This window comes from Anabas testudineus, chromosome 4 (assembly GCF_900324465.2).
Source record: "Anabas testudineus chromosome 4, fAnaTes1.2, whole genome shotgun sequence".
Taxonomy (NCBI): domain Eukaryota; kingdom Metazoa; phylum Chordata; class Actinopteri; order Anabantiformes; family Anabantidae; genus Anabas; species Anabas testudineus.
In genome coordinates this window covers 25959227-25985672 of record NC_046613.1, presented here as the reverse complement: position 1 = coordinate 25985672, position 26446 = coordinate 25959227, and the positions used below count along the sequence as shown (strand labels likewise).

Genomic DNA, 26446 nt, shown 5'->3' with positions numbered 1-26446 from the left:
GTCATGAGCTTTGGGTCATGACCGAAAGGACAAGGTCGCGGATACAAGCGGCCGAAATGAGTTTCCTCCGTAGAGTGGCTGGGCACACCCTTAGAGATAGGGTGAGGAGCTCAGTCACCCGGGAGGAGCTCGGAGTAGAGCCGCTGCTCCTCTGCATCGAGAGGGGCCAGTTGAGGTGGCTTGGGCATCTGTTTCGGATGCCCCCGGGACGCCTCGTAGGGGAGGTTTTCCGGTCCTGTCCCACCGGGAGGAGGCCCCGGGGAAGACCCAGCACACGTTGGAGGGACTATGTCTCTCGGCTGGCCTGGGAACGACTCGGTGTCCCCCCGGAAGAGCTGGAGGAGGTGTCTAGGGAGAGGGAAGTCTGGGCATCTCTGCTAAAGCTGCTCCCCCCGTGACCCGGCCCCGGATAAGCGGATGAGAATGTAATGGAATGGAATGTGTCTGTTTTAAACTGTTCACCAGACAACATGTGTGGAGTCTGACTAATGTCCTCGTACTACCTGACTCAGTGTAGCATGTGCATTAAGGTGTTTTATATTTCACCAGTTATCCATCCATTGTTTTTGGTCTGTTATATGTTGGGTTGTATTATGTGCATGGTATATGTGATTTTTATTTTGAGGGAATTTTTATTTTCTGAATTTATTTTCTTTATGTGACCTCTGACCTTTTAGCGATGTCATTCCCTGTTAAGTCGCGCTACTTTCCTCAATCGGCTTGAAGCCTCGCTGAGGTAAGGTGATCTTATGCTGGTGCTCCCTTTAATATGTTAACACATGTTAATGATAAATGATAGTTCTAAATTTGTATTTCGAGCGTCAGTATTTATTTATGTATTTTTGTAGGTCTGTACAGCACTGGACTGCAATGCTAAAGTCAGCCGTTCTTAAGCTAGGTTTGTGGAGCATGCGGTCGGTTTTTCATGCGGTGTTTCTGTGTTTTTTTTTTAAAGGTGTGCATGTGAGAGACCGATTGATGAAGTTGCTGTACTGTTTTTATTTTATTTTATACAGGTATGTCTATTCCCTCATTGTCCTTTCGTTTATGTTTGGGTTTTATTAAGAGTTTAAATTCTTTCATAACGTAGTATAACTGTATTTTTTTTTTACTGTTAAAATTTAATTTTGTTCAATAGAAATATATATTATAAAAATTATAATAGCAGATAATAGCAAATTGCCGTTTGAGATAAGTCTACGTATTTAAAGCTATATGATCACACTGTGATTTATTTTTGTCTACTTTAGTTTTGTATGATGTAACAAGCAATGTGATGCACAGTGTAGCTCAGTCGACTTGAAGCCTGGCTGAGGTGGAGTCACAGAACGGTCTGCACGGTTTGTTTGGCTTTGACCTTGACACATCCTTCACATGCTTTGCCTCATGTACCTGGAGAACGCATGGACCAGCATCACACCTGCAGACAAAGTGAGAAACTTCCTGTCTCTGGGTCAGAGGACCCAGTTGAACTGCACGATCCTCCAGCATCTGCTGAACAGCCAGAGGGCACTCCTGGATAACAGTCAATTAGACACAGGTAGACCCCAGGTGCTCGGGAAAGGAATATATTACATGTTAGTGAAAATTATTTAATTAATGACAACAAATCACTGAGTTTTTGTTTTGGGGCTTTGAATGATTCTGAAGTTCTTTTGAGAAACAACTACAGCTAAAAAAAATTATGTTTCTCTTAGAATACCTGATTCTAAATATTAAGGTTTTTGTTTTTCAGTTGATGTAACTTATACATTTCTCTATAAACTAAAGTTTCCATCAGTACTGATGCTAACGCTGTCTTTATTTTTAATTTGAACCTAGACTGTTAAATTACCAACTGTCCTCACAGAGACAGAAATGTCCTCACAGTGTTTTACTGATTTAACAGTCTTGCTCTCGTCAGGTTAATTGTTGCTGACAAGTTGCTCTGTTTAATCCTCTTACTGTATCAAACCAACCAATCACAGTAGCTTGTTCCCTCTCCCCTCCCCCACTCTGTGTGAGTGTCTCAGTCTCTGTCGCCACGGCGACAGCAGCAACGTGAGGGCAGAGCTCGTATGAAGCGTCGGCGTTTTCCTGTGAGGGGAGACCACGACCTGATGACCCCCGACACCTGCACATTGTGAGTAACACAAACAAACACTGATCGCTGATCGGTGTCGGTCAGTGTGAAAATGTTTCCTCAGCTAGATTCAGGTTCAGCCTCAGGAAAATTTAATCAGGTTTTTAAAAGTTCACTTTGTGGTTTGTAGTCACACAGTGAGTTTGACTGTTGGGAAACTGAGACGGTGTGAACCGCCTGAGGCAACGACTGTGATCAGCATCTCACAGCTGAATACATGTCAGTCTGTGCTGAGGATCTGGTTCTGTCTCTGCTAAAGACCTGATCTGTCGCTGTTCAGGAGCTGGTTCCGTTTCTGCTGAAGACCTGGTTCTGTCCCTAACCCTAAGCCTAACCCGGCTCAGGATCTGGTTCTGTTGCTGCTGAAGACATGGTTCTGCCGCTGCTCAGGATCTGGTTCTGTCAGTGCTCAGGATCTGGTTCTGTCAGTGCTCAGGATCTGGTTCTGTCACTGCTGAAGACTTAGTTTTTAATTAGTTGGTGAAACCAGAACCTACTCTGTGACTAAAGTGTTTAATGAACCAACAATGTAGTTCTTTTTCTTCACCTGTTACATCACTTCCTGTTACATCACTTCCTGTTACATCACTATATATATCACATCACCTGTTCTTCTGCTCCTTCCTGTCAATCACCTCAGTTACAAGTAAAATCATCGGCAGACATTGTAATGATGTTGTAAAACATTAACTGGCCCCAGGTTTTACCTGCACAGGTAATCTTGATTACTGTGACCTAATGTATCCTCACTGCACATTTGTGGTCCATTGTCATTTGTCCATAGGTCGGGGAATCAGCTGTGTCCTGTCACCCAGGTGAGGTTATTGGGCATGACCTCCCATTCAGCAAACCTGGGTCAATCAGCAAACCTGGGTGAATCATCCAACAACAAAGCAGCTGCAGGGCAGATGACACGACGCCCTGCGGCATCTCCAAGTCGGCGTCTGCGGTTTGAGGATGAGACAGAGATGGAGGTCGAGTCCCGTTACCAGGAGAGACAAAGGAGACGGGGGTGGATACGAGGGACAGGCGTCCTGGTCTCCAAACCAGGCTTAAACGTATACATTAGTGACAGGGCAGGACAAGGACTTCAGGTGATAGGGCAGTGTCACACCTGTGGGACAAGCTCAGAGGGTCCAGTTGACTTCAGTCAACACACACCTGTAAGTGATGACAGAAGGCGGTGCTTATACAAGACCAACCTGAACTTGTGGACTGAGCCAATCAGAGAGACCTACATTGGCTCTGCCATACCAAGTGAGACCAGAGGGCGCGGGGCCTTGTCTGCATCTAACATGCAGGTGAGGACAAGAGCCAATAACATAGAACCTAATGTAAATCAGGTCACACACCCAACAGACCTGCCAATCAACCCCTATGCCCCTGACCAGCAGGCGATGGTCACATGCCCGCCCACTGCTCCTCCTCCTATGACATCATTGATGACATCAACTGCTGTCAGGCTCAATGGCAGAAAGGCAGGACAGGATCTAAACCAGGACTTACTGGGGGGACCAGCAGCAGCTCAGCTGACAGAGAGGAGTCCACGTGTGGATCTCAGGAGGAAGAATTCCGCCTGTTTACTTGCACAAGTAGAGCCGTTAATGACGAGCTCAGAGTCACCAGGTGAGAATATGTCATAGCATGAAACAAACTCTCCAGTTTGTTTACTCACATAGTGTTTTAGCGTTAGATTAGTGTGAAGTTACAGTAACTGATTATAGTGAGGTAACAGTAACTGATTATAGTGGGGTAACAGCAACTGATTACAGTAAAGTTATAGTAACTGATTATAGTGAAGTTATAGTAACTGATTATAGAGAAGTTACAGTAACTGATTATAGTGGGGTAACAGTAACTGATTACAGTGAAGTTATAGTAACTGATTATAGAGAATTTACAGTAACTGATTATAGTGGGGTAACAGTAACTGATTACAGTGACGTTATAGTAACTGATTATAGAGAAGTTACAGTAACTGATTATAGTGGGGTAACAGTAACTGATTATAGAGAAGTTACAGTAACTGATTATAGTGGGGTAACAGTAACGGATTACAGTGAAGTTACAGTAACTGATTATAGAGAATTTACAGTAACTGATTATAGTGAAGTTATAGTAACTGATTATAGAGAAGTTACAGTAACTGATTATAGTGGGGTAACAGTAACTGATTACAGTGAAGTTATAGTAACTGATTATAGTGGGGTAACAGTAACTGATTACAGTGAAGTTATAGTAACTGATTATAGTGGGGTAACAGTAACTGATTATAGAGAAGTTACAGTAACTGATTATAGTGGGGTAACAGCAACTGATTGCAGTGACGTTATAGTAACTGATTATAGAGAAGTTACAGTAACTGATTATAGTGGGGTAACAGTAACTGATTATAGTGGGGTAACAGTAACTGATTATAGTGGGGTAACAGTAACTGATTATAGTGGGGTAACAGTAACTGATTACAGTGAAGTTATAGTAAGTGATTATAGAGAATTTACAGTAACTGATTATAGTGGGGTAACAGTAACTGATTATAGTGAGGTAACAGTAACTGATTACAGTGAAGTTATAGTAACTGATTATAGAGAAGTTACAGTAACTGATTATAGTGGGGTAACAGCAACTGATTGCAGTGACGTTATAGTAACTGATTATAGAGAAGTTACAGTAACTGATTATAGTGGGGTAACAGTAACTGATTATAGAGAAGTTACAGTAACTGATTATAGTGGGGTAACAGTAACGGATTACAGTGAAGTTACAGTAACTGATTATAGAGAATTTACAGTAACTGATTATAGTGAAGTTATAGTAACTGATTATAGAGAAGTTACAGTAACTGATTATAGTGGGGTAACAGTAACTGATTACAGTGAAGTTATAGTAACTGATTATAGTGGGGTAACAGTAACTGATTACAGTGAAGTTATAGTAACTGATTATAGTGGGGTAACAGTAACTGATTATAGAGAAGTTACAGTAACTTATTATAGTGGGGTAACAGCAACTGATTGCAGTGACGTTATAGTAACTGATTATAGAGAAGTTACAGTAACTGATTATAGTGGGGTAACAGTAACTGATTATAGAGAAGTTACAGTAACTGATTATAGTGGGGTAACAGTAACGGATTACAGTGAAGTTACAGTAACTGATTATAGAGAATTTACAGTAACTGATTATAGTGAAGTTATAGTAACTGATTATAGAGAAGTTACAGTAACTGATTATAGTGGGGTAACAGTAACTGATTACAGTGAAGTTATAGTAACTGATTATAGTGGGGTAACAGTAACTGATTACAGTGAAGTTATAGTAACTGATTATAGTGGGGTAACAGTAACTGATTATAGAGAAGTTACAGTAACTGATTATTGTGGGGTAACAGTAACTGATTACAGTGAAGTTATAGTAACTGATTATAGTGGGGTAACAGTAACTGATTACAGTGAAGTTATAGTAACTGATTATAGTGGGGTAACAGTAACTGATTACAGCGAAGTTATAGTTACTGATTATAGAGAAGTTACAGTAACTGATTACAGTGGGGTAACAGTAACGGATTATAGTGGGGTAACAGTAACGGATTACAGTGAAGTTACAGTAACTGATTATAGAGAATTTACAGTAACTGATTATAGTGGGGTAACAGTAACTGATTACAGTGAAGTTACAGTAACTGATTATAGTGGGGTAACAGTAACTGATTACAGTGAAGTTACAGTAACTGATTATAGAGAATTTACAGTAACTGATTATAGTGGGGTAACAGTAACTGATTATAGTGGGGTAACAGCAACGGATTATAGAGAAGTTACAGTAACTGATTATAGTGGGGTAACAGTAATTGATTACAGTGAAGTTACAGTAACTGATTATAGTGGGGTAACAGTAACTGATTATAGTGGGGTAACAGTAACTGATTATAGTGGGGTAACAGTAACGGATTACAGTGAAGTTACAGTAACTGATTATAGAGAAGTTACAGTAACTGATTATAGTGGGGTAACAGTAACTGATTATAGAGAAGTTACAGTAACTGATTATAGTGGGGTAACAGTAACTGATTATAGTGGGGTAACAGTAACTGATTACAGTGAAGTTATAGTAACTGATTATAGAGAAGTTACAGTAACTGATTATAGTGGGGTAACAGTGACTGATTATAGTGGGGTAACAGCAACTGATTACAGTGAAGTTACAGTAACCGATTATAGAGAATTTAAAGTAACTGATTATAGTGGGGTAACAGCAACTGATTATAGTGGGGTAACAGTAACTGATTACAGTGAAGTTATAGTAACTGATTATAGAGAATTTACAGTAACTGATTATAGTGGGGTAACAGTAACTGATTACAGTGACATTATAGTAACTGATTATAGAGAATTTTCAGTAACTGGTTATAGTGGGGTAACAGTAACTGATTATAGTAGGGTAACAGTAACTGATTACAGTGAAGTTATAGTAACTGATTACAGTGAAGTTATAGTAACTGATTATAGAGAAGTTACAGTAACTGATTATAGTGGGGTAACAGTAACTGATTATAGTGAAGTTATAGTAACTGATTACAGTGAAGTTATAGTAACTGATTATAGAGAAGTTACAGTAACTGATTATAGAGAAGTTACAGTAACTGATTATAGTGGGGTAACAGTAACTGATTATAGTGAAGTTATAGTAACTGCTAATAGAGAAGTTACAGTAACTGATTATAGTGGGGTAACAGCAACTGATTGCAGTGAAGTTATAGTAACTGATTATAGTGGGGTAACCGTAACTGATTGCAGTGAAGTTACAGTAACTGATTATAGTGGGGTAACAGTAACTGATTACAGTGAAGTTATAGTAACTGATTATAGTGCAGTAACAGTAACTGATTACAGTGAAGTTATAGTAACTGATTATAGAGAAGTTACAGTAACTGATTATAGTGGGGTAACAGCAACTGATTACAGTGAAGTTATAGTAACTGATTATAGAGAAGTTACAGTAAATGATTATAGTGGGGTAACAGCAACTGATTACAGTGAAGTTATAGTAACTGATTATAGAGAATTTAAAGTAACTGATTATAGTGGGGTAACAGCAACTGATTACAGTGAAGTTATAGTAACTGATTATAGTGCAGTAACAGTAACTGATTACAGTGAAGTTATAGTAACTGATTATAGAGAAGTTACAGTAACTGATTATAGTGGGGTAACAGCAACTGATTACAGTGAAGTTATAGTAACTGATTATAGAGAAGTTACAGTAAATGATTTTAGTGGGGTAACAGCAACTGATTACAGTGAAGTTATAGTAACTGATTATAGAGAATTTAAAGTAACTGATTATAGTGGGGTAACAGCAACTGATTACAGTAATAGATTATTTTTCCCCCTGTAGCCACTGCTTCAGTCAAACTTAAAAAACTGAACAAAAAAACTCATCAGTTTATTGCAGTGTGACAACACACACCTGTAAACACTCACTAATGACAGTGTCTTCTGATGGGTTCGCAGCTCAAAGCCAAGACCCACCCACCTCAGAGAGCACCAGTGATGGACAGGTGAAACAGCCAATGAATGCAGAACTCCACAGTGCTGACGCTCCAATTCCTGAACAGTGAGTCTGTATGATACACCTGTAATCGCCTGTGTTATTCAATTCAATTCAATTCAATTTTATTTGTAGAGCGCTTTTTACAATTGACATTGTCACAAAGCAGCTTTACACAACCAAAGAACAGTACATGAACAGTGAATGTGTAAGAATCATAATAATCAGATTGTCCCTGATGAGCAAGCCGAGGGCGACAGTGGCAAGGAAAAACTCTCTGAGAAGGCAACAGGAAGAAACCTTGAGAGGAACCAGACTCAACAGGGAACCCATCCTCATATGGGTGATTACATGCTATGTAGGCAGCAGGCAGTCCAATATAATAGTTAATGTCTTTTTAAGTTAATGTGGAGTCCAGTTAGTTAATTGCAGGCAGATTTGTTCCATTCCTGGACTATCGAGCGTTGAGTCGAGACCTCCGAGAAACAGCTGCGGACGTCCGCCGAGGCCAGGACCGACTTCATAGTAGTGTGTGACCAACTCCAGTCTCCAAACGCATCCCATAGAGCAGACGGTGGATCCGAGCGACGAGATCTCCAGCCAGAAGTTGGGCATCAGGACGAGTCAGACAGGTCCAGAGGGCAGAGGGTGGAATGACATGTAGCTCGACAGAGAGACAGGAAGAGGGAAATAGAGAGGTAGAGAAAGACAGAGATGGCAGTTAGTTGTATTCACAGTTGGATAAAGTTTGAGGTGAATGTATATGTAGAATAGTGCAGCAGGGACTCCGGAAGGACTAATTATGACAGCCTTACTAAAAGGGTGGGCCTGAAGGAAACACAGACATGAGGGCTCCCTGGGATGTAGAGCAACCGAACACTTCACCATCAACAAACCTGAGTGATCAGTGAGAGTTGGGAAGACAGTATCTAAACATACCAGTTCACCATAATGCTCTACGTCCATGAGTCCCTCCCAAATCTATTTACAAAATGCTTGACTAAATAAATAGGTTTTCAGCCTAGACTTAAACACTGAGACTGTGTCTGAGTCCCGAATGCTATTTGGAAGGCTATTCCATAACTTTGGGGCTTTGTAAGAAAAGGCTCTGCCCCCAGCTGTAGTTTTTATGATACGAGGTACTGACAGGCAGCCAGCATCCTTTGATCGAAGTAGGCGTGGTGGATCATAAGACACTAGCAGTTCACTTAGATACTGCGGCGCAAGACCATTTAATGCTTTAAATGTCAAAAGTAGTATTTTAAAATCAATGTGAAATTTCACGGGGAGCCAATGAAGTGTAGATAAGATAGGCGTGATGTGCTCATATCTTCTGGTTCTAGTGAGGACTCTCGCTCCTGCTTTCTGAACTAACTGAAGCTTGTTTATGCACCTGGTTGAACAGCCAGACAGTAAGGCATTACAGTAGTCCACCCTAGACGTGATGAAAGCATGGACTAATTTTTCTGCATCATTTAGTGACAAAATATTCCTTATCTTGGCAATATTTCTGAGGTGAAAGAAAGCTGTCCTGGTGATATTATCTACATGAGCTTCAAATGAAAGACTGGAATCTAGAATCACACCAAGGTCTTTTACTGTTGCACTAGATGTAACAGAAAGGCCATCTAGAGTTACGGTGTGATCTAACATCTTGCTTCTAGCTGCAGGTGATCCTATAACTAGTACTTCTGTCTTATCAGGATTTAGCAGAAGGAAGTTAATTAGCATCCAGTCTCGTATATCCTTTACACATTGCTCAACTTTATTAAGCTGTTTGATCTCATCTGGTTTTGATGAAACATATAACTGTGTGTCGTCAGCATAACAATGAAAGTTAATACCATGTTAACGGATAATGTTGTTGAAGCATGTAGAGGGAAAAAAGCAGTGGGCCTAAAACTGAACCCTGTGGAACACCAAACTCCACTGGAGAGCATGTGGAGTAATCGCCATTTAGATCTACATACTGATAAAGATCAGTCAAATAGGACCTAAGCCAGGAGAGGGCCGTTCCTGGCTTAGGTCCTAAGCCAAGAACGGCCCTCAGTTACTATAACTTCCAACAACATTTTCTAGTCTGTGAGAATACTATGTGAGAATACTATGGTCAATGGTGTCAAAAGCTGCACTGAGGTCGAGTAGCACAAGCATAGAGACACTACCCTGATCAGAGGCCAATAGGAGGTCATTTACTACTTTAACAAGTGCCGTCTCTGTGCTGTGATGAGGCCTAAAACCTGACTGATAGAGTTTGTGTATGTTATTTCTATGAAGATACGAGGATAGCTGCCCAGCTACTATCTTTTCGAGAATCTTTGAGATAAAGGGGAGGTTTGATATCGGCCTGTAATTGGACAGCTGACGGGTCGAGATCAGGTTTCTTGATTAGCGGTTTAATAACTGCTAATTTAAAACACTTTGGGACATACCCACAGCTGAGTGAGGAATTTATGATTGTCAGCAGGGGTTCTATTATTTCTGGCACTATCTGTTTTTGAAAGTGTGTTGGTATAGGGTCTAATGTACAGGTTGAAGATTTTGCAGAAGAGATGAGTGAAATTAGTTCATTCTCTTGAAGAGGAGTAAAGTAATCTAGGTACTGATCTGCTGAGGTTAGCTCGTCACCTGTGTCAACTAAATTGTCTGGTTTTAAAGCTTGAATTTTATGCCTTATATTTACAATTTTGTTGCTATAAAGACATTAAAAAGCTTTAAATTTGTGTACATACTTTTGTACGATAGTCAGTTTATCATTGTAAATAACTGCAACACCTCCTCCTCTACCTGTCAGACGAGGCTGGTGAATGTAGCTGTATCCAGGAGGAGTTGCTTCATTCAAAGCTACATACTCGTCCTGTTTAATCCAGGTTTCTGTTAAACAGAGTATATCAAACTCCTGATCTGTGATAGTTTCATTAACAGTAAGAGCTTTAGATGTAAGAGATCTAATATTTAACAGTCCTAACATCAGATCAGAGGTGCTGGCTGCACAATCAGTGTGCTCTGAATTTGAGGTCTGTATGTTAATTAGATTACTAAAACAGATTTTCTGGGTTTTTCTAACTTTTTGTTTAGCTCGAGGAACAGACACAGTCTCAATATGTTGAATCCTGAGTGACGACTCTGTGCAGCTAGCAGACACTTGGTTTAGCCTGTTTGTCTGCTCCCTGGCCTGGACTCTGGGTAGTCAGCGACTAGCTGGGCCTGATCTTAGACTATGAGCTATACTGCAAGAAATGAGAGCAGCACCTTCCCGAGTGGGATGGACACCATCCCGCCCTAACAGGCCAGGTTTGCCCTCAAAGGTACTCCAATTATCTATGAAGCCCACATTGTTTTCGGAGCACCACCTGGACATCCAGCGGTTCAGCGACCATAACCTGCTGTAGGTTATGTCGCCTCGTCTCATTGGGAGGGGGCCAGAGCAGATTACAACTTCGGACATCGCCTTCGCTAATTTAAACACCTCTTTAAAGTTATTCTTGGTAACCTCAGACTGACGAAGGCGTATATCGTTAGCTCCAGCATGTACCACTATCTTAGAAAACCTATGCTGTCCTAAGGCCCTAAGATTACCTTCAATGTCCGGTACCCTGGCCCCCGGGATACACCTGACCACAGCCGCTGGAGCCCCTAAAGGTCTGGCTAATTTCACGTGTCTCATGATGGAGTCTCCTATAACCAGAGTTCTTCCAGGTTTTTCAGCGGGTGAATCACTGAGAGGGGCAAACCTGTTGGACACGTGAAGCGTGGGGGTGGTGTGCTCCGGTGGGCTAGCCTTAGCCTTAGCTTTGGCTGCGCGAGTATGCCGCCGAGTCGTCACACACTCGCCCCGCTGTGAGGGCTCTAACGCCGGAGTCGGGGACTGGCTATCTCCGCCTGCGGCACCCAGACTGTCTGCTACAGAAATAACTCTACTCTCGCTCTCTCTAACCCTCTCTAAAGTCTGGATGCGCTCCTCTAACGCTGTTATCTTCTCCGTCAGAGTGCTAACTAACACACACCTGTCACAGGTAAAATTACCGCTAACGACGGAGGAAGACGGTCTGAACATCCTGCACTCCACACACTGAACAAGCTCAATATTACTCATTTTAACGTACCTAAGTTGTAGAAATGTTGTGTAGAGTTTTTAGAAATCCAGCTGTTGCTCTCAGACGAAAACACCAGTTATCAGTTGATGGACTCAACCTGTCAACAGCCCAAACACTGACCAATCAGATTAGTGATAAAACTCTTCATTGTCATCGTTTCTACAGGATCCTGATGAAGACAAAACAGTTTACAACAGATACATAATTAAGAGGATAACCAGATTTTAGTTTAACCTGCTTTGTGACACAAGCCCCGGTTCTCATGCAAACCTAAAGAACTATGTGATATTGGGTTCAAAACTGAGAGACACTTTATTTTGTAAAAACTAGACACATTTATTGTCATGAATATTAGCAAGTAACTGGATTCTGGAGATTTACAGCTCCAAGGAGGAGGTTACCTGCAGAGGAGAACAGAGAGAGGGAGACAGAGAGGAGGAAACACAACTATAGGAGAAAGAAGACACAAAGTTAATGACATGAAATGGTAGAATTTGAATGGAGAGAGGAGAAAGGAGAGAGGAGAGGAACTCAGTGTATCAGTAGAGTTCCCCCAGCAGACTAACCTATAGCAGCAGAACTAAGAGATGGTTCAGAGTCACCTGATCCATCTCTAACTATAAGCTTTATAAAAAAGGAAAGTTTGAAGTCTAGTCTTAAATGTAGAGAAGGTGACTCCAGAACCTGAACTTGAGAGATTGTCCAGGATTTAGAGGAGTTTGGACAGCATCCTCCTCTCAGCTACAACATGTAGAGGGTCCAGCTCCACCCCCAGAACAGAGCCAGCCCTCCTGATAAGTTTGTTCAGCCTGTTAGTGTCTGCCACCTTCATGTTGCTGTTCCAGCAGACCACAGCATACAAGATGACACTGGAACCACAGACTCATAGAACATCTGCAGAAGGACCTGAGCTTTTTTGCAGGAAACTGTTGAGTTTGCTGTCTGGTACAGTTTATTGTCTATGTAGAGTCCTGTGAATTTCAGACTACCTCAACCTACTCACCCTAGATAGATAGAAGGGTGACAGGACCCCTGGATTTTCTGAAGTCCAGTTCCACCAGTTCTTTGTTTCATTGATGTTAAGCTGGAGATGGTTGCGCCCACACCAGCCCACAAAGCTGTCCAGAGACAGAACTGTCCCCTGTTCTCTGCTACAGGCAGCAGTGTCAGACACACAGTTCTGGAAGCAGATATACTTGGGGGCAGTCGGTGAGGTACTCCACAATCCATTAAATCATGGGAGTGTCAACTCAACATGTTCTTTTAATTTCTCCCCAGGCAGTGCCGGCCAGAAGGTGTTGAATGCACTGGAGAAATCAAAAGACATAATCGTTACTGAGTTCAGATGGTCCTGGTGGTTTTGGGTGCAGTGGAGCAGTGATAATGGTATGAGTATGAACTACTCCAGGTTGATCAGGAGATCAGGATGGTCCAAGTGCAACTAAAAGTTCATTTTTGATTCCAAGAACAGAGCTCAGACCGTGTGCCGATCCTGAAACTGATGATATCAGAAAGAAGCTGACACTTTTTTTCAAACTGAATAAACAAACCAGTAGCATCTGAAACTTGATCCATTTTAATGGATTTTCATGTATGGTCTCATGTGTCCAAAGTTTCAGTTCCTTACCTGATGATTGATATCTGCGTTTCATTCAGATTCTGCAGCAGAGACGAATCCTCCCATCTTTCTCTGCGTCGTCTTTTTTCCAACATCAGACTGAGCAGGACTCGAACTGGCAGTCTGGACCAACTCAAGTTGAATCCTCACCCCCCAGCATCTGACCATGGTCTCCCAGGTACCAGAATGACCTCCAGCCTGCTCAAGAAATCTTCTGTTCAGTCACTCAGCGTGGTGAGAAAATCATTGATAAGTAGATGTGTTAAAGTCTCAACAAACATAATCAATAATAATCATAAATTAAACTGTCAGTTTTATTATTTGATAGTAAATCCTGTACCGCCAGTCTAGAACCACAGTCATCAGCAGATTATGGTTTCTTGCTCTGTCAGGTCTTTAGGGAAGCTATCTTCACTTCGTGCCAGGTTTTGGCTGTTTCATCTTTAGTTTTACCTTTCACAGGTGAAATTCAGCTTGGGTGAAGTCCAACTATTCAATTCAGTTCAATTCAACTCAATTTTATTTGTATAGCGCCAAAATCACAACAGAAGTCATCTCAAGGCACTTCACAGTGTTTAAGGTTTAAAACCTTACAGAGTATAATTATATAGAAAATTATATAGAAAACCCATCAATCTCATTAGAGCAAGCATTAGACAGTGGAGAGGAAAAACTCCCTTTAGAGGTAGAAACCTCCAGTAGAACCAGGCTCAGGGTGGGCGGCCATCTGCCTCCACCGGTTGGGGTGAGTGGAAAGAGGAGAGAGAAGAGAAGAGAGAGAGAAGAACATTAGGCAACAAAAAACAACAAGCAGGAAAAACACTGAACAGGTTGGTAGGACCAGTAATTGGACTCTGGACATATACAGCTCCAAGGAGGAGGATACCTGCAGAGGAGAACAGAGAGAGGGAGACGGAGAGGAGGAAACACAACTACAGGAGAGACAAGACACAAAGTTAATGACATGCAATGGTAGAATTTGAATGGATAGAGGAGAAATGAGAGAGTAGAGGAGCTCAGTGTATCAGCAGAGTTCCCCCAGCAGACTAACCTATAGCAGCAGAACTAAGAGATGGTTCAGAGTCACCTGATCCATCTCTAACTATAAGCTTTATAAAAAAGGAAAGTTTTAAGTTGAGTCTTAAATTTGGAGAGGGTGTCTGCCTCCAGAACCTGAACTTGGAGCTGGTTCCACAGGAGAGGAGCTTGATATCTAAAGGCTCTGCCTCCCATTCTACATTTGGGAACTCAAGGAACCACAAGTAAACCTGCAGTCTGAGAATATAGAGTTCTGCTAGAAAAATATGGAACTATATGAAATATGAGGTCTTTAAGATAAGATGGAGCTTGATTTGAACTTGAAGTGCATGGATTAGTTATTCAGCATCACTTTGGGACAGGATGCTCCTGATTTTAGCAATATTACTGGAAGAAGCAGTAATAGATATTTTTTATATATGAAGTAAAGGATATATCCTGATCAAAATAATGCAGAGATTCCTCACGGTATTACTTAGATAGATAGATAGATAGATAGATAGATAGATAGATAGATAGATAGATAGATAGATAGATAGATACTTTATTGATCCCCAAGGGGAAATTTTGGTGTTGCAGCTTGATGCCAAAGCTAAGTCATCTAAGACAGTGCTGTTTCTGTACTATAATGTACTCTAAATCCTGACTGGGAATCTTCATACATGCTATTCACATAAGATCACATAAGATAACATCTAAGATAAAATCTTTATTGATCCCACAGTGGGGAAATTCAATTGTTATGGCAGCTCCAAGACAATAGTAAGGTGCAAAAGAGTGAGAATAGATAAGTATGCAAGAAATGTGCAAAAATTCAAAATGTTACAAATACACAATTATTTACAAGACCAAGGTATACAATTATATGTATAAAATAAAATAAAACAAACACACTCCTTAAATGAGACAGATTAATAATGAACTTGTATGTGTTGTGTTTGTTACACTGTGGAGTTGTACAGCCTAACCGCGGTAGGAATGAATGATCTGCGGTACCGCTCCTTCTTACACTGAGGGTGGATCAGTCGTCCACTGAAGGAGCTGCACAGAGCTTCCCCTGTCTTATTCAGTGGATGAGAGATATTGTCCATGAAGGAAGTCAGCTTGGCCAAAATCCTCCTCTCCCCCACCTCTTCCACAGAGTCCAGTGGACAGCCCAGGACAAAACTGGCCCTCCTGACCAGCTTGTTCAGCCTTTTCCTGTCCATGTCTGTGCTGCCAGCACCCCAGCAGACCACAGCGTAGTGGATAGCAGAGGAAACCACAGAGTCATAAAAAGTCCTTAGTAGTGGCCTGCACACTCCGAAGGACCGTAGTCTTCTCAGAAGGTGGAGGCAACTTTGGCCCTTCTTATACAAGGCATCAGTATTATTAGTCCAGTCTAGTTCATGGTCTAGGTGAACAGCCAGTTACGTAAAACTGTCCACTATGTCAATCTCCGAGCCCTGGATGCTCACCAGTGTGTGTTGTGGTGTCCTCCTCCGGAAGTCAATCATCATTTCCTTTGTGTTACTGGTGTTCAAGCACAAGTGATTGCGCTCACAGCAGTCCACAAAGTTCATGATGACTGACTTGTACTCCAGCTCGTTCCCCTCAGACACACAGCCAACAATGGCTGAGTCATCAAAGAACCTCTGGAGGTGACAACTGCTGGTGTTGTACGTGAAGTTCTTGGTGTACAGGGTGAAGAGGAACAGTGAGAGCACCGTCCCCTGAAGGGCCCCAGTGCTGGAAACTACCACCTCAGACATGCAGTTGCGTAGCTTTACGTACTGTCTTCTGCTAGTGAGGTAATCAGTTATCAATGCCATCAGTTGCTCATCCACTCCTGCCCTTTCCAGCTTCTCTCCCAGGAGTGCCGGTTGTAAGGTGTTGAAGGCGCTTGAGAAGTCAAAAAACAAACGTCACAGCGGTTCCGGCAGCTTCCAGGGCAGTCAGCGCCCATTGCAGCAGGTAGATGATAGCGTCATCCATCCCGATGTTTGGCCTGTAGGCAAACTGCAGCGGGTCCATCGTAGTGCTCACCACAGAGCGAAGGTGGCTGAAGATGAGCCTCTCCGTGGTCTTCATGAGTTGGGAGGTCAAGGCTACTGGTCTGTAGTGGTTTGGCTCCCTAGCGTGCATTGTCTTAGGAACCGACACAAATTCAATTCAATTTTATTTGTAGAGCGCTTTTTACAATTGACATTGTCACAAAGCAGCTTTACACAACCAAAGAACAGTACATGAACAGTGAATGTGTATGAATCATGAAATGAGATTGTCCCTGATGAGCAAGCCGAGGGCGACGGTGGCAAGGAAAAACTCCCTGAGAAGGCAACAGGAAGAAACCTTGAGAGGAACCAGACTCAACAGGGAACCCATCTTCATATGGGTGATTGCATGCTATGTAGGCAGCAGGCAGTCCAATATAATAGTTAATGTCTTTAAGTTAATGTGGAGTCCAGTTAGTTAATTGCAGGCAGACTTGTTCCATTCCTGGACTATCGAGCGTTGAGTCGAGACCTCCAAGAAACAGCTGCCGACGTCCGCCGAGGCCAAGACCAAGACCGACTTCATAGTAGTGTGTGACCAAATCCAGTCTCCAAACGCATCCCATAGGGCAAACGGTGGATCCCGAGCGACGAGATCTCCAGCCAGAAGTTGGGCATCAGGACGAGTCAGACAGGTCCAGAGGGCAGAGGGTGGAATGACGTGTAGCTCGACAGAGAGACAGGAAGAGGGAAATAGAGAGGTAGAGAAAGAGAGAGATGGCAGTTAGTTGTATTCACAGTCGGATAAAGTTTGAGGTGAATATGTACTATATATATATGCTGCACTATATGTAGAATAGTGCAGCAGGGACTCCGGAAGGACTAATTATGACAGCCTTACTAAAAGGGTGGGCCAGAAGGAAACACAGACATGAGGGCTCCTTGGGATGTAGAGCAACCGAACACTTCACCATCAACAAACCTGAGTGATCAGTGAGAGTTGGGAAGACAGTATCTAAACATACCAGTTCACCATAATGCTCTACGTCCATGAGTCCCTCCCAAATCTATTTACAAAATGCTTGACTAAATAAATAGGTTTTCAGCCTAGACTTAAACACTGAGACTGTGTCTGCCTTATTTGGGGCTATTCCAAATTTGGGGCTTTGTAAGAAAAGCGCCCCCACTTAGTTTAGGACAGGCTATTGACAAAGCCAATCTTGAGCGAATTGGTATCAAAAAGGTCTCTGCGGCCGCAGCTTAATGTTTAATGTCAAAAGTAGTACTTTAAAATCATGCGAATTTCACCGGGAGCCTTGAGTGAGATAAGTAGGGTGATGTCATATCTTCTGTTCATAGGACTCTAGGCTGCATCTAACAACCTGTTTAGCACCTGGTTGAACACCAGACGAAGCTTTACAGTGTCACTAGAGTGATGATGGACTGTTTTCGGCGCATTAGTGACAAAATTTCTTACTTGCAATATTCGAGTGAAGAGCTGTCGTAGTATTATCTAAAAGCTCAATGAAAGACTGGAATCTAGATTTCACCAAGGTCTGGTTGCACAATGACGAAAGTGTTACGGTGTGGTCTAACATCTGCTTTAGCTGCAGTGATGTCAATAGTACTTCTGTTCTATCAGATGCAGAGAGTTACTCATCCAGTGTATATACTTACATTCACTTATTAAGCATTTGATCTATCTGGTTTGAAGAAACTTAATGTTTTCTCGCAACCATGGTTAAACCATGTTTCGATATGTGCCAGAGGACATGTAAGGGAAAAAAAAACTGAACCCTGTGGAACACCAAACTCCACTGGAGAGCATGTGGAGTAATCGCCATTTAGATCTACATACTGAGAACGATCGGTCAAATAGGACCTAAGACAGGAGAGGGCCGTTCCCCTAATTCCAACAACATTTTCTAGTCTGTGAAGGAGAATACTATGGTCAATGGTGTCGAAAGCTGCACTGAGGTCGAGTAGCACAAGCATAGAGACACTACCCTGATCAGCGGCCAATAGGAGGTCATTTACTACTTTAACAAGTGCCGTCTCTGTGCTGTGATGAGGCCTAAATCCTGACTGATAGAGTTCATGTATGTTATTTCTATGAAGATACGAGGATAGCTGCCCAGCTACTATCTTTTTGAGAATCTTTGAGATAAAGGGGAGGTTTGATATCGGCCTGTAATTTGACAGCTGACAGGGGTCGAGATCAGGTTTCTTGATTAGCGGTTTAATAACTGCTAATTTAAAACACTTTGGGACATACCCACAGCTGAGTGAGGAATTTATGATTGTCAGCAGGGGTTCTATTATTTCTGGCACTATCTGTTTTAGAAAGTGTGTCGGTATAGGGTCTAATGTACAGGTTGAAGATTTTGCAGAAGAGATGAGTGAAATTAGTTCATTCTCTTGAAGAGGAGTAAAGTAATCTAGGTACTGATCTGCTGAGGTTAGCTCGTCACCTGTGTCAACTAAATTGTCTGGTTTTAAAGCTTGAATTTTCTGCCTTATATTTACAATTTTGTTATTGAAAAAGTTCATGAAGTCCTCACTACTGCACAACGTTGTTGCGGAGATATCTGCAGTGGTCTTCTTTCTAGTTAATTTGGCTACTGTATTAAATAAAAATCTAGGGTTATTTTTGTTGTTTTCCATGAGAGTGGAGAGATACGTTGATCTAGCTGCACTAAGAGCTTTTTTATAGTTCAGGATGCTCCCCTTTCATGCTATCTGAAATACTAACAATTTAGTTTGGCGCCATTTACGTTCTAACTTTCGAGCAGTCTGTTTTAAGGCGCGCATGTCATCGTTATACCAGGGAGCAAGTTTCTTATCTCTAATGACTTTTTTTTTAACTGGAGATACATTATCTAAGGTATAACGTAATGACGACTCTAGATATTCAGTCGCCTGGTCTAGTTCTGTAGTTCAGTTTATCCAGGAGGAGTTGCTTCATTTAAAGCTACATACTCGTCCTGTTTAATCCAGGTTTCTGTTAAACAGAGTATATCATATTTTACAGTCCTAACTTCAGATCAGAGGGGCTGGCTGCACAATCAGTGTGCTCTGAATTTGAGGTCACTATGTTAATTAGATTACTAAAACAGATTTTCTGGGTTTTTCTAACTTTTTGTTTAGCTCGAGGAACAGACACAGTCCCAATATGTTGAACCCTGAGTGACAACTCTGTGCAGCTAGCAGACACTTGGTTTAGCCTGTTTGTCTGCTCCCTGGCCTGGACTCTGGGTAGTCAGCGACTAGCCCCTAAAGGTCTTGCTAATTTCACGTGTCTCATTATCGAGTCTCCTATGACCAGAGTTCTTCCAGGTTTCTCAGCGGGTGAATCAGAGGGGCAAACCTGTTGGACACGTGAAGCGCGGGGGTGGTGTGCTCCGGTGGACTACTTTTAGCCTTAGCTTTGGCTGCGCGAGTATGCAGCCGAGTCGGCACCCACTCGCCCCGCTGTGGGGGCTCTAACGCCGGAGTCGGGGACTGGCTATCTCCGCCTGCGACACCCAGACTGTCTGCTACAGAAATAACACTACTCTCACTCTCTCTAACCCTCTCTAAAGTCTGGATGCGCTCCTCTAACGCTGTTATCTTCTCCGTCAGAGTGCTAACTAACACACACCTGTCACAGGTAAAATTACCGCTAACGACAGAGGAAGACGGTCTAAACATCCTGCACTCCACACACTGAACAAGCTCAATATTACTCATTTTAACGTACCTGAGTTGTAGAAATGTTGTGTAGAGTTTAAAAATCCCACTGTTGCTCTCAGACGAAAACATTTGCGTCCTCCAAGAAGCCCACAAAGGAGGTCCTCCACTCCACAGCTCCGGGACCATCTCCAGACTCAGGCTTAGGTTGAAGACGTACGTGACCACCTCATAGAGCTGGTCAGCACAGTTTCTGAGCAGTCTGGGGCTGATGCCGTCCTGACCTGCGGCTTTCCTGATCTTTAACCGCCTCAATTCTCTCAATTCAATTCAATTCAATTCAATTTTATTTGTATAGCGCCAATTTACAACAGAAGTTATCTCAAGGCACTTTACAGTGTAAGGTTTAAGACCTTACAGAAAATATTTATACAAAACATTATAGAGAAAACCCAACAATCCCATTTGAGCAAGCTTTAGGCAACAGTGGAGAGGAAAAACTCCCTTTAGAGGAAGAAACCTCCAGCAGAACCAGGCTCATAGTGGGCGGCCATCTGCCTCGACCGGTTGGGGTGAGTGGAAAGAGAAGAGAGAAAAGAACAGCAGGCAATAAAGACAACAACAAGCATCAAGAACATTGGGCAGATGAACTGGATTCTGGAGATGTACAGCCCCAGGCCGAGGATACCTGCAGAAAAGTACAGAGAGAGGCAGACAGAGAGGAGGAAACACAACTACAGGAGAGAGAAGACACAAAGTTAATGACATGAAATGGTGGCATTTGCATTGATACAGGAGAAAGGAGACAGGAGAGGAGCTCAGTTTATCAGTAGAGGTCCCCCAGCAGAATAACCTATAGCAGCATAACTAAGAGATGGTTCAGAGTCACCTGATCCATCTCTAACTATAAGCTTTATAAAAAAGGAAAGTTTTAAGTCTAGTCTTAAATGTAGAGACGGTGTCTGCCTCCCGAACCTGAACTGGGAGCTGGTTCCACAGGAGAGGGGCTTGGTAGCTAAGCCCCTCTCCTCACCTGATCTGCAGTGAAGGACGGGGGTGGAGGTAGGGGGCACACATGATCTGGTTATGGAGGGGGTTGACGTGATTTGAATTTGAATGCGTGGGGGTGGATGTATCCAGTGGACTGGAGATGTATGAAGTGGGAGGAGGGGGGCTGGAATCAAATCTGTTGAAGAACAGGTTTAACTCGTTTATTATGTGCAGGCTAATGAGGGATGTACACATTAAGCAGGATAACATGTGAATGCTCCCTCGGGATGTAATAAGGCCGAATGTCGACAGCGAGAAACTCGACATCCCAAGTGCAAAGCTGTTCCCTAACAAAGACATGCCCCGGGTTGCACCATCTCTCATTAATAAACACTGCCAGGCCTCCACCTTTCTTCTTACCACTTTCTCCCAAACTCCTGTCCACCCAAACGAGTTTAAATCCATCCAGGGTGACCACAGAGTCCAGTGTTGTTTCATTCACCAGGTAAGCGCCGTAAGGTTGTCCATCTTATTGGAGAGGGAACGGACATTTCCCATAATGATGGAGGGCACGTATGATCTGTACCTCCGTCTCCTCTCCTGGAGCTTTCATCCTGCTCTGCAGCCTCTCCTTTTCCTCCGTATTTCAGGTGGAACCTTGGGCCGTTCCGTGTGGAGAAGTGCAGGGCCGCGCAGAGCTAACAGTTGGTCTCCGGTGTAAACAATGTTTTCACATGTGAAGCTGAGGGGATCCCCCGTTGCGTTCCCAAAAAGGTTAAAAAAAAAAAAAAAAAAGCAAAACAGAAAAGTAATAAAAATGGTCTCCCTGTATGCACCCTTGCAACAGGATTTGACCATATTAAAGAAAACCTGTAAGACAATAAACAATAAAAAAGAAAAGAAATAGAAAAAGAGAGGGGAGAGCTTTTGTAACGTGCTGCTGCTCATGCAGCGCCATGTTTGCTTAGAAACTACCATTTCAAGAATTTTTGAGATAAAAGGCAGATTGGATATTGGTCTATAATTTACTCAAACCCCTGAGTCCAGAGTAGGCTTTTTGAGTAGGGCCTTGACTACAGCAACCTTAAAAGCCTGTGGTACGTAGCCTGTTAGTAAAGATAGATTGATCTGATCTAATATGGACGTGCTGATCAAAGGTAAAATATCTTTTAGCTGTGACACCCGGGATGGGTCTAAGAGATATTTTAATGGTTTAGATGAATTAATTACTGAAACTAATTTAGAATGATCTATGGGAAGGAAGCAGTCTACATACGAGTGTGGACCTAGAAATGAATCTAGAGTTGTTCTAGAGCTGTACATACGAGTCCATCTATGCCGCTTGCAAGGAGGATCTGATCAAAATCTACACTGAAGCACCATGCAATCATTTCTTTCATATTTCTATAAACCAAATAGTTGGTTTATCTACACTTAATGTGTTTGCTATTTCCGATGGATTACGTTCGTTTTTTCAGCCTAATGATATTGTATTTGTACACTGACAGCTCTTTGAACTTCATACTGGACTTACACAACAACACATTTTTATAAATCTTTTACCTAGTCACTGTAAATTTTGGACATGGTAAATGGTATTGGACAGTCCAGATCCACTGTGGTAACATAGAGAGCCAAATGAATGAACTGACTGTTTTTTGCCTTTTCCGCAGGGGGCACCCTTCTCACAGTTAAGAAAGTCATCATCAGTTCAGAGCTTTGGATCAGAACAAAAGAAAAAGAATGACTGTTCAGCTGATTACAGACCAGAGTCCGACAGGTGACACATCCACACTTCTGTTGCTATAATGTGTTGTCAAGGTAAACTCTCACCAGCCCATCACAACATGAGTCTATCCCTCAGATTCTTGCCACAGACTCTGAGCGTTGAGGACATTGGTCATCCTGGCTCTACTCGTTCTATTGGTCGAGTTCTTCAGGTTTGTTGTGATGGAACAGTTCAGCTGGAACTCAGTCGCCCACCAGGGGGAATGTTTGGTTTTATTATCAGCCAAGGAAGCGCACACTCTACGTCAGGTAGTACACTAATACTGAAATACTATTAGTAATGGGGCATCTCCTAGTTTAAGGTTCGGGGTCTCTCCTGCTCCCTTCAGTTGGGGAAGGATGCCAGGCAGTGTTTATATGAGCCAATTCCCCAGACATTGAACCTTTAGGTTTATATTTAAAGCCTTACACTTCCAAGTTCGCCATAATACATAAATACAGGTCTTACAGGTCCATAAATCCTGATACACTGGGCAGTTAGAAAATACACAAGATAACAAATTTGATTTCACAATTTGAAACACAAGCAACTACAAAAACAATTTCAATATCCTTTTTACTAACCTAATTACAATCACAATGGTAAAATGATATGAACTATTATATTGCAATTCACTAAATTTAAGAGGGCATTTGTACATGTGTGCATGTCAGCCCCCCGATATGATCTGCCAACTCTGGTTTCTGCACACACAGGACGCACTAAATGAGGCCAAATGTGACTTTTATGTTGCTGGTTTTCTGAGAGTTATAGGAGTGTTTTTTCTTTTTGTTGCTTTAGCTCATCAAAGAGATTTTTGTCCCACTCCTATTAATGGCTTTAATACCAGTGGACAAAATGTCCTCTTGCATTTACGCTGGTCCTTCTCCTAACTCAGGGGTGGCTGTGGATCAATAGCTGGAGCAGTTGTCTGCCAATCATAGGATTGGTGGTTCGATTCCCGGCTGCCATGTCACATGCCAAAGTCCTTGGGCAAGATACTGAACCACAGGTTGCCCCAGGTCAGCTGCATAGCAGCTCTGCCATCAGAGTTTGAGTTTGAGTTTGAGTGTGAGTGTGTGTGTGTCGGCTTGTGTGTGCGAATGGGTGAATGAGATGCAGTGTAAAGCGCTTTGAGTACCAGCTAGGTAGAAAAGCGCTATATAAGTGCAGACAATTTAACTCTCAAATCAGGCCTTACTGCATTAACAGATGATTAACAGTATAATCTTGTATACTGCAGGTGTGTACGTGGAGGACATGCTGGACTACAGTACTGAGAAGCTATACTCAGGTCTGCTGTCAGTTGGAGATGAGATCCTGGAGGTGAACGGAGAAAAGGTGGCTGGTCTCAGTCTGGACCAGGTAACCCTCTTGCTATCCCAGAACCCCTCCACCATGGTTTGTGTCATCCGACACCGGAGACCGTCACCTTTGTTGTAACTACAACTTCAATAATTGGCCCAACCAGAACCAGACCAATCTGGACCGAACCAATCTGAAAACTGAGCTATGCTGTATCACAAGAAGATTTGCTGTACATTAACAACTGGACTTGTTTTATGTTCTTGAAGACGTTTCACTGTCCGGCCAGAAGGCTTCATTGGTTCTGACTGACCAACTGAAAAAACAGGCTTATAAACCCTGTGGAGTCATCGAGTCGTTAGCACTGTAATGGACCCCTGTGGGTTAAAAGTGTTAATGGCTCTTTGGTAACCACGACCTGGATGACTAAGAATCTTTGGCAGCTATAGCCAAATATTAATTGCTTGACTGACCCATAGGAGCACAGAGCTGCCTTTGTTGGCCATATAACGTCCTGCAGGAGTTTTCACTTGTAGTGCTGTTGACTGTTTACATCCCTTCCACCGCCAATGCTGGTGCTGCATGTGCTCTGCTCCGTGTCACAGCTGCAGAAACAGCACCCACAGTCTCTCATCCTCTTGAGGGAACTGTATTCATGCTTCCTTCCCCCTCTCCGCCACCCTCCCAACCCAACTTTAATAGTATGTAAATTGCCACATAAGGGACAATAAAACTCTAGACTTGCTATTGGAAAATGTCAGAAACGCACCCATCCAACGTCCGTGATGTCTGGAAAGGACTGAAATACATCTTGGGCCATGGAAAAAGTGGGGATGGTCACCAGGCCACTGGAGACCAGGCCTGGGCAAAGATTGACTTCCGGCAGAAAACTCCACCAGACCATGCAGGTGAGCATTCAGGGTTCCGTCATTGAGATTGTGGACACCTTTAAATTCCTGGGTGTTCACCTCAACAATACACCGGACTGGACTGATAACACAGATGGTGGCTTCTGCAATCCTCTGCAGATGCATGCTGTCACACATGATGTCATGTGCTGGCGGGGAGGCAGTATGGAAAGAGATAGGAAGGGACTTAACAAGTGAGTTAAGAGAGCTGGCTCTGTCCTCAGCTGCCCACTCTATTGCATCAAGAAGGTGGAGGCTCTGAGTAGCTCCTTTAGCACCAGACTGTTACACCGCCAGTGCAAGAATGAATGATAATGCAGGTTGTTTCACCCCACTGCCATTAGACTGCACAATATTTCACTGCAGTAACACACAATTACACAGTGAATCTGTAACTTAAGGTGTTAGGCAATATGCAAATATATAATAATCATGGGAGGTGCAATATTCAATGCTCAAAATCTCAATCCCAAAGCACTGTAAATATGTACATTTGTAGATATCTTTTTGCTTCTATTTGGTTCCCTCTGCTGCTGTGAACATGGGAATTTCCCCGCTGTGGGATTAATAAAAAAATCTATCTATAAGGATCTATTGTATCCTATCATGTCCTGTAATGAACAGAGCACCGGTACAAACATGCAGTCAAAGGTCAGTTCCTGATGCTGTGTGGGTCTCATAATGTGTTTCATAAATTTGTCTGAATTCAAACTAATAATTTAACTGGTCAAAGTAAATGGAAAATTATTTTTTTACATTGTAGGTCAGAAGTTTAGAATTTAACTCAGCGACCATCTTCTCAGACAGAAACATTTGCCTCCCTACAATGGGGTGATACTTACCTGAACCATTTTACCTGCCACATTTTCCACTGTGCTGTTAGTGAACCTTAATCAGTCCAGTGCTCCTGCCGACAACTCCTTTATATCCTGCTTGCTACAAGGTGAGTCCAGGTGAAGGATGCAGGTACTCAGAGCATGTGTGGTCCAACATAAGCTCATTAAAAAAACAAAAGGACAAGTTCACAGTTTACGCTTGTCTCACAGCAACATGAATGAATGAAAACAGTTGTACTTGGTTGGAACCATTTCTCCTGTTTCGACTATTCTCAGTTCAGTTTGTGAATGGCTATCGATGCTGTAACGCTGTTCATTCACATTATTTACAGATATCTGGAGCATTTTTGTCTCTGTTTTATATTTTCAGACAATTTAAAGAACCCACAAACTGAAGTTTCATGTTTCCTGGTAAATCATTTTTCTTTTTATTTATGGTGTTTGAGTTTGCCTGTATGTAAGTTTCCATGTTTGTGTATGATTTGACTTGGATCCTGTAAAACATAACACTGCAAAGCTTTTCTAGTGATGATACAGAGGAATTTATCGCAAAAAAACTTGGTGACCAAAAT

General features: G+C 42.4%; 1 protein-coding gene across 6 annotated transcripts; it reads left to right on the top strand.

Annotated features, from left to right (window-relative positions):
• The first annotated feature begins 400 nt into the window (after positions 1 to 400).
• On the top strand, positions 401 to 24843 carry si:dkey-121a11.3. Of its 6 annotated transcripts, none has more exons than XM_026344917.1 (9): positions 401 to 1540; positions 2005 to 2122; positions 2907 to 3423; positions 3517 to 3748; positions 7636 to 7738; positions 13426 to 13621; positions 22731 to 22837; positions 22922 to 23094; positions 24069 to 24843. In XM_026344917.1, the coding sequence occupies exons 1-9, from the start codon at positions 1375 to 1377 to the stop codon at positions 24266 to 24268; spliced, it is 1812 nt and encodes a 603-aa protein (XP_026200702.1). In that variant the 5' UTR covers positions 401 to 1374; the 3' UTR covers positions 24269 to 24843. The 6 variants fall into 6 exon arrangements, with proteins under 6 accessions (XP_026200702.1, XP_026200701.1, XP_026200703.1 ...); XM_026344916.1 differs by having other exon boundaries at positions 3514 to 3748; XM_026344918.1 differs by having other exon boundaries at positions 2013 to 2122; positions 2907 to 3748.
• Positions 24844 to 26446: the final 1603 nt, after the last annotated feature.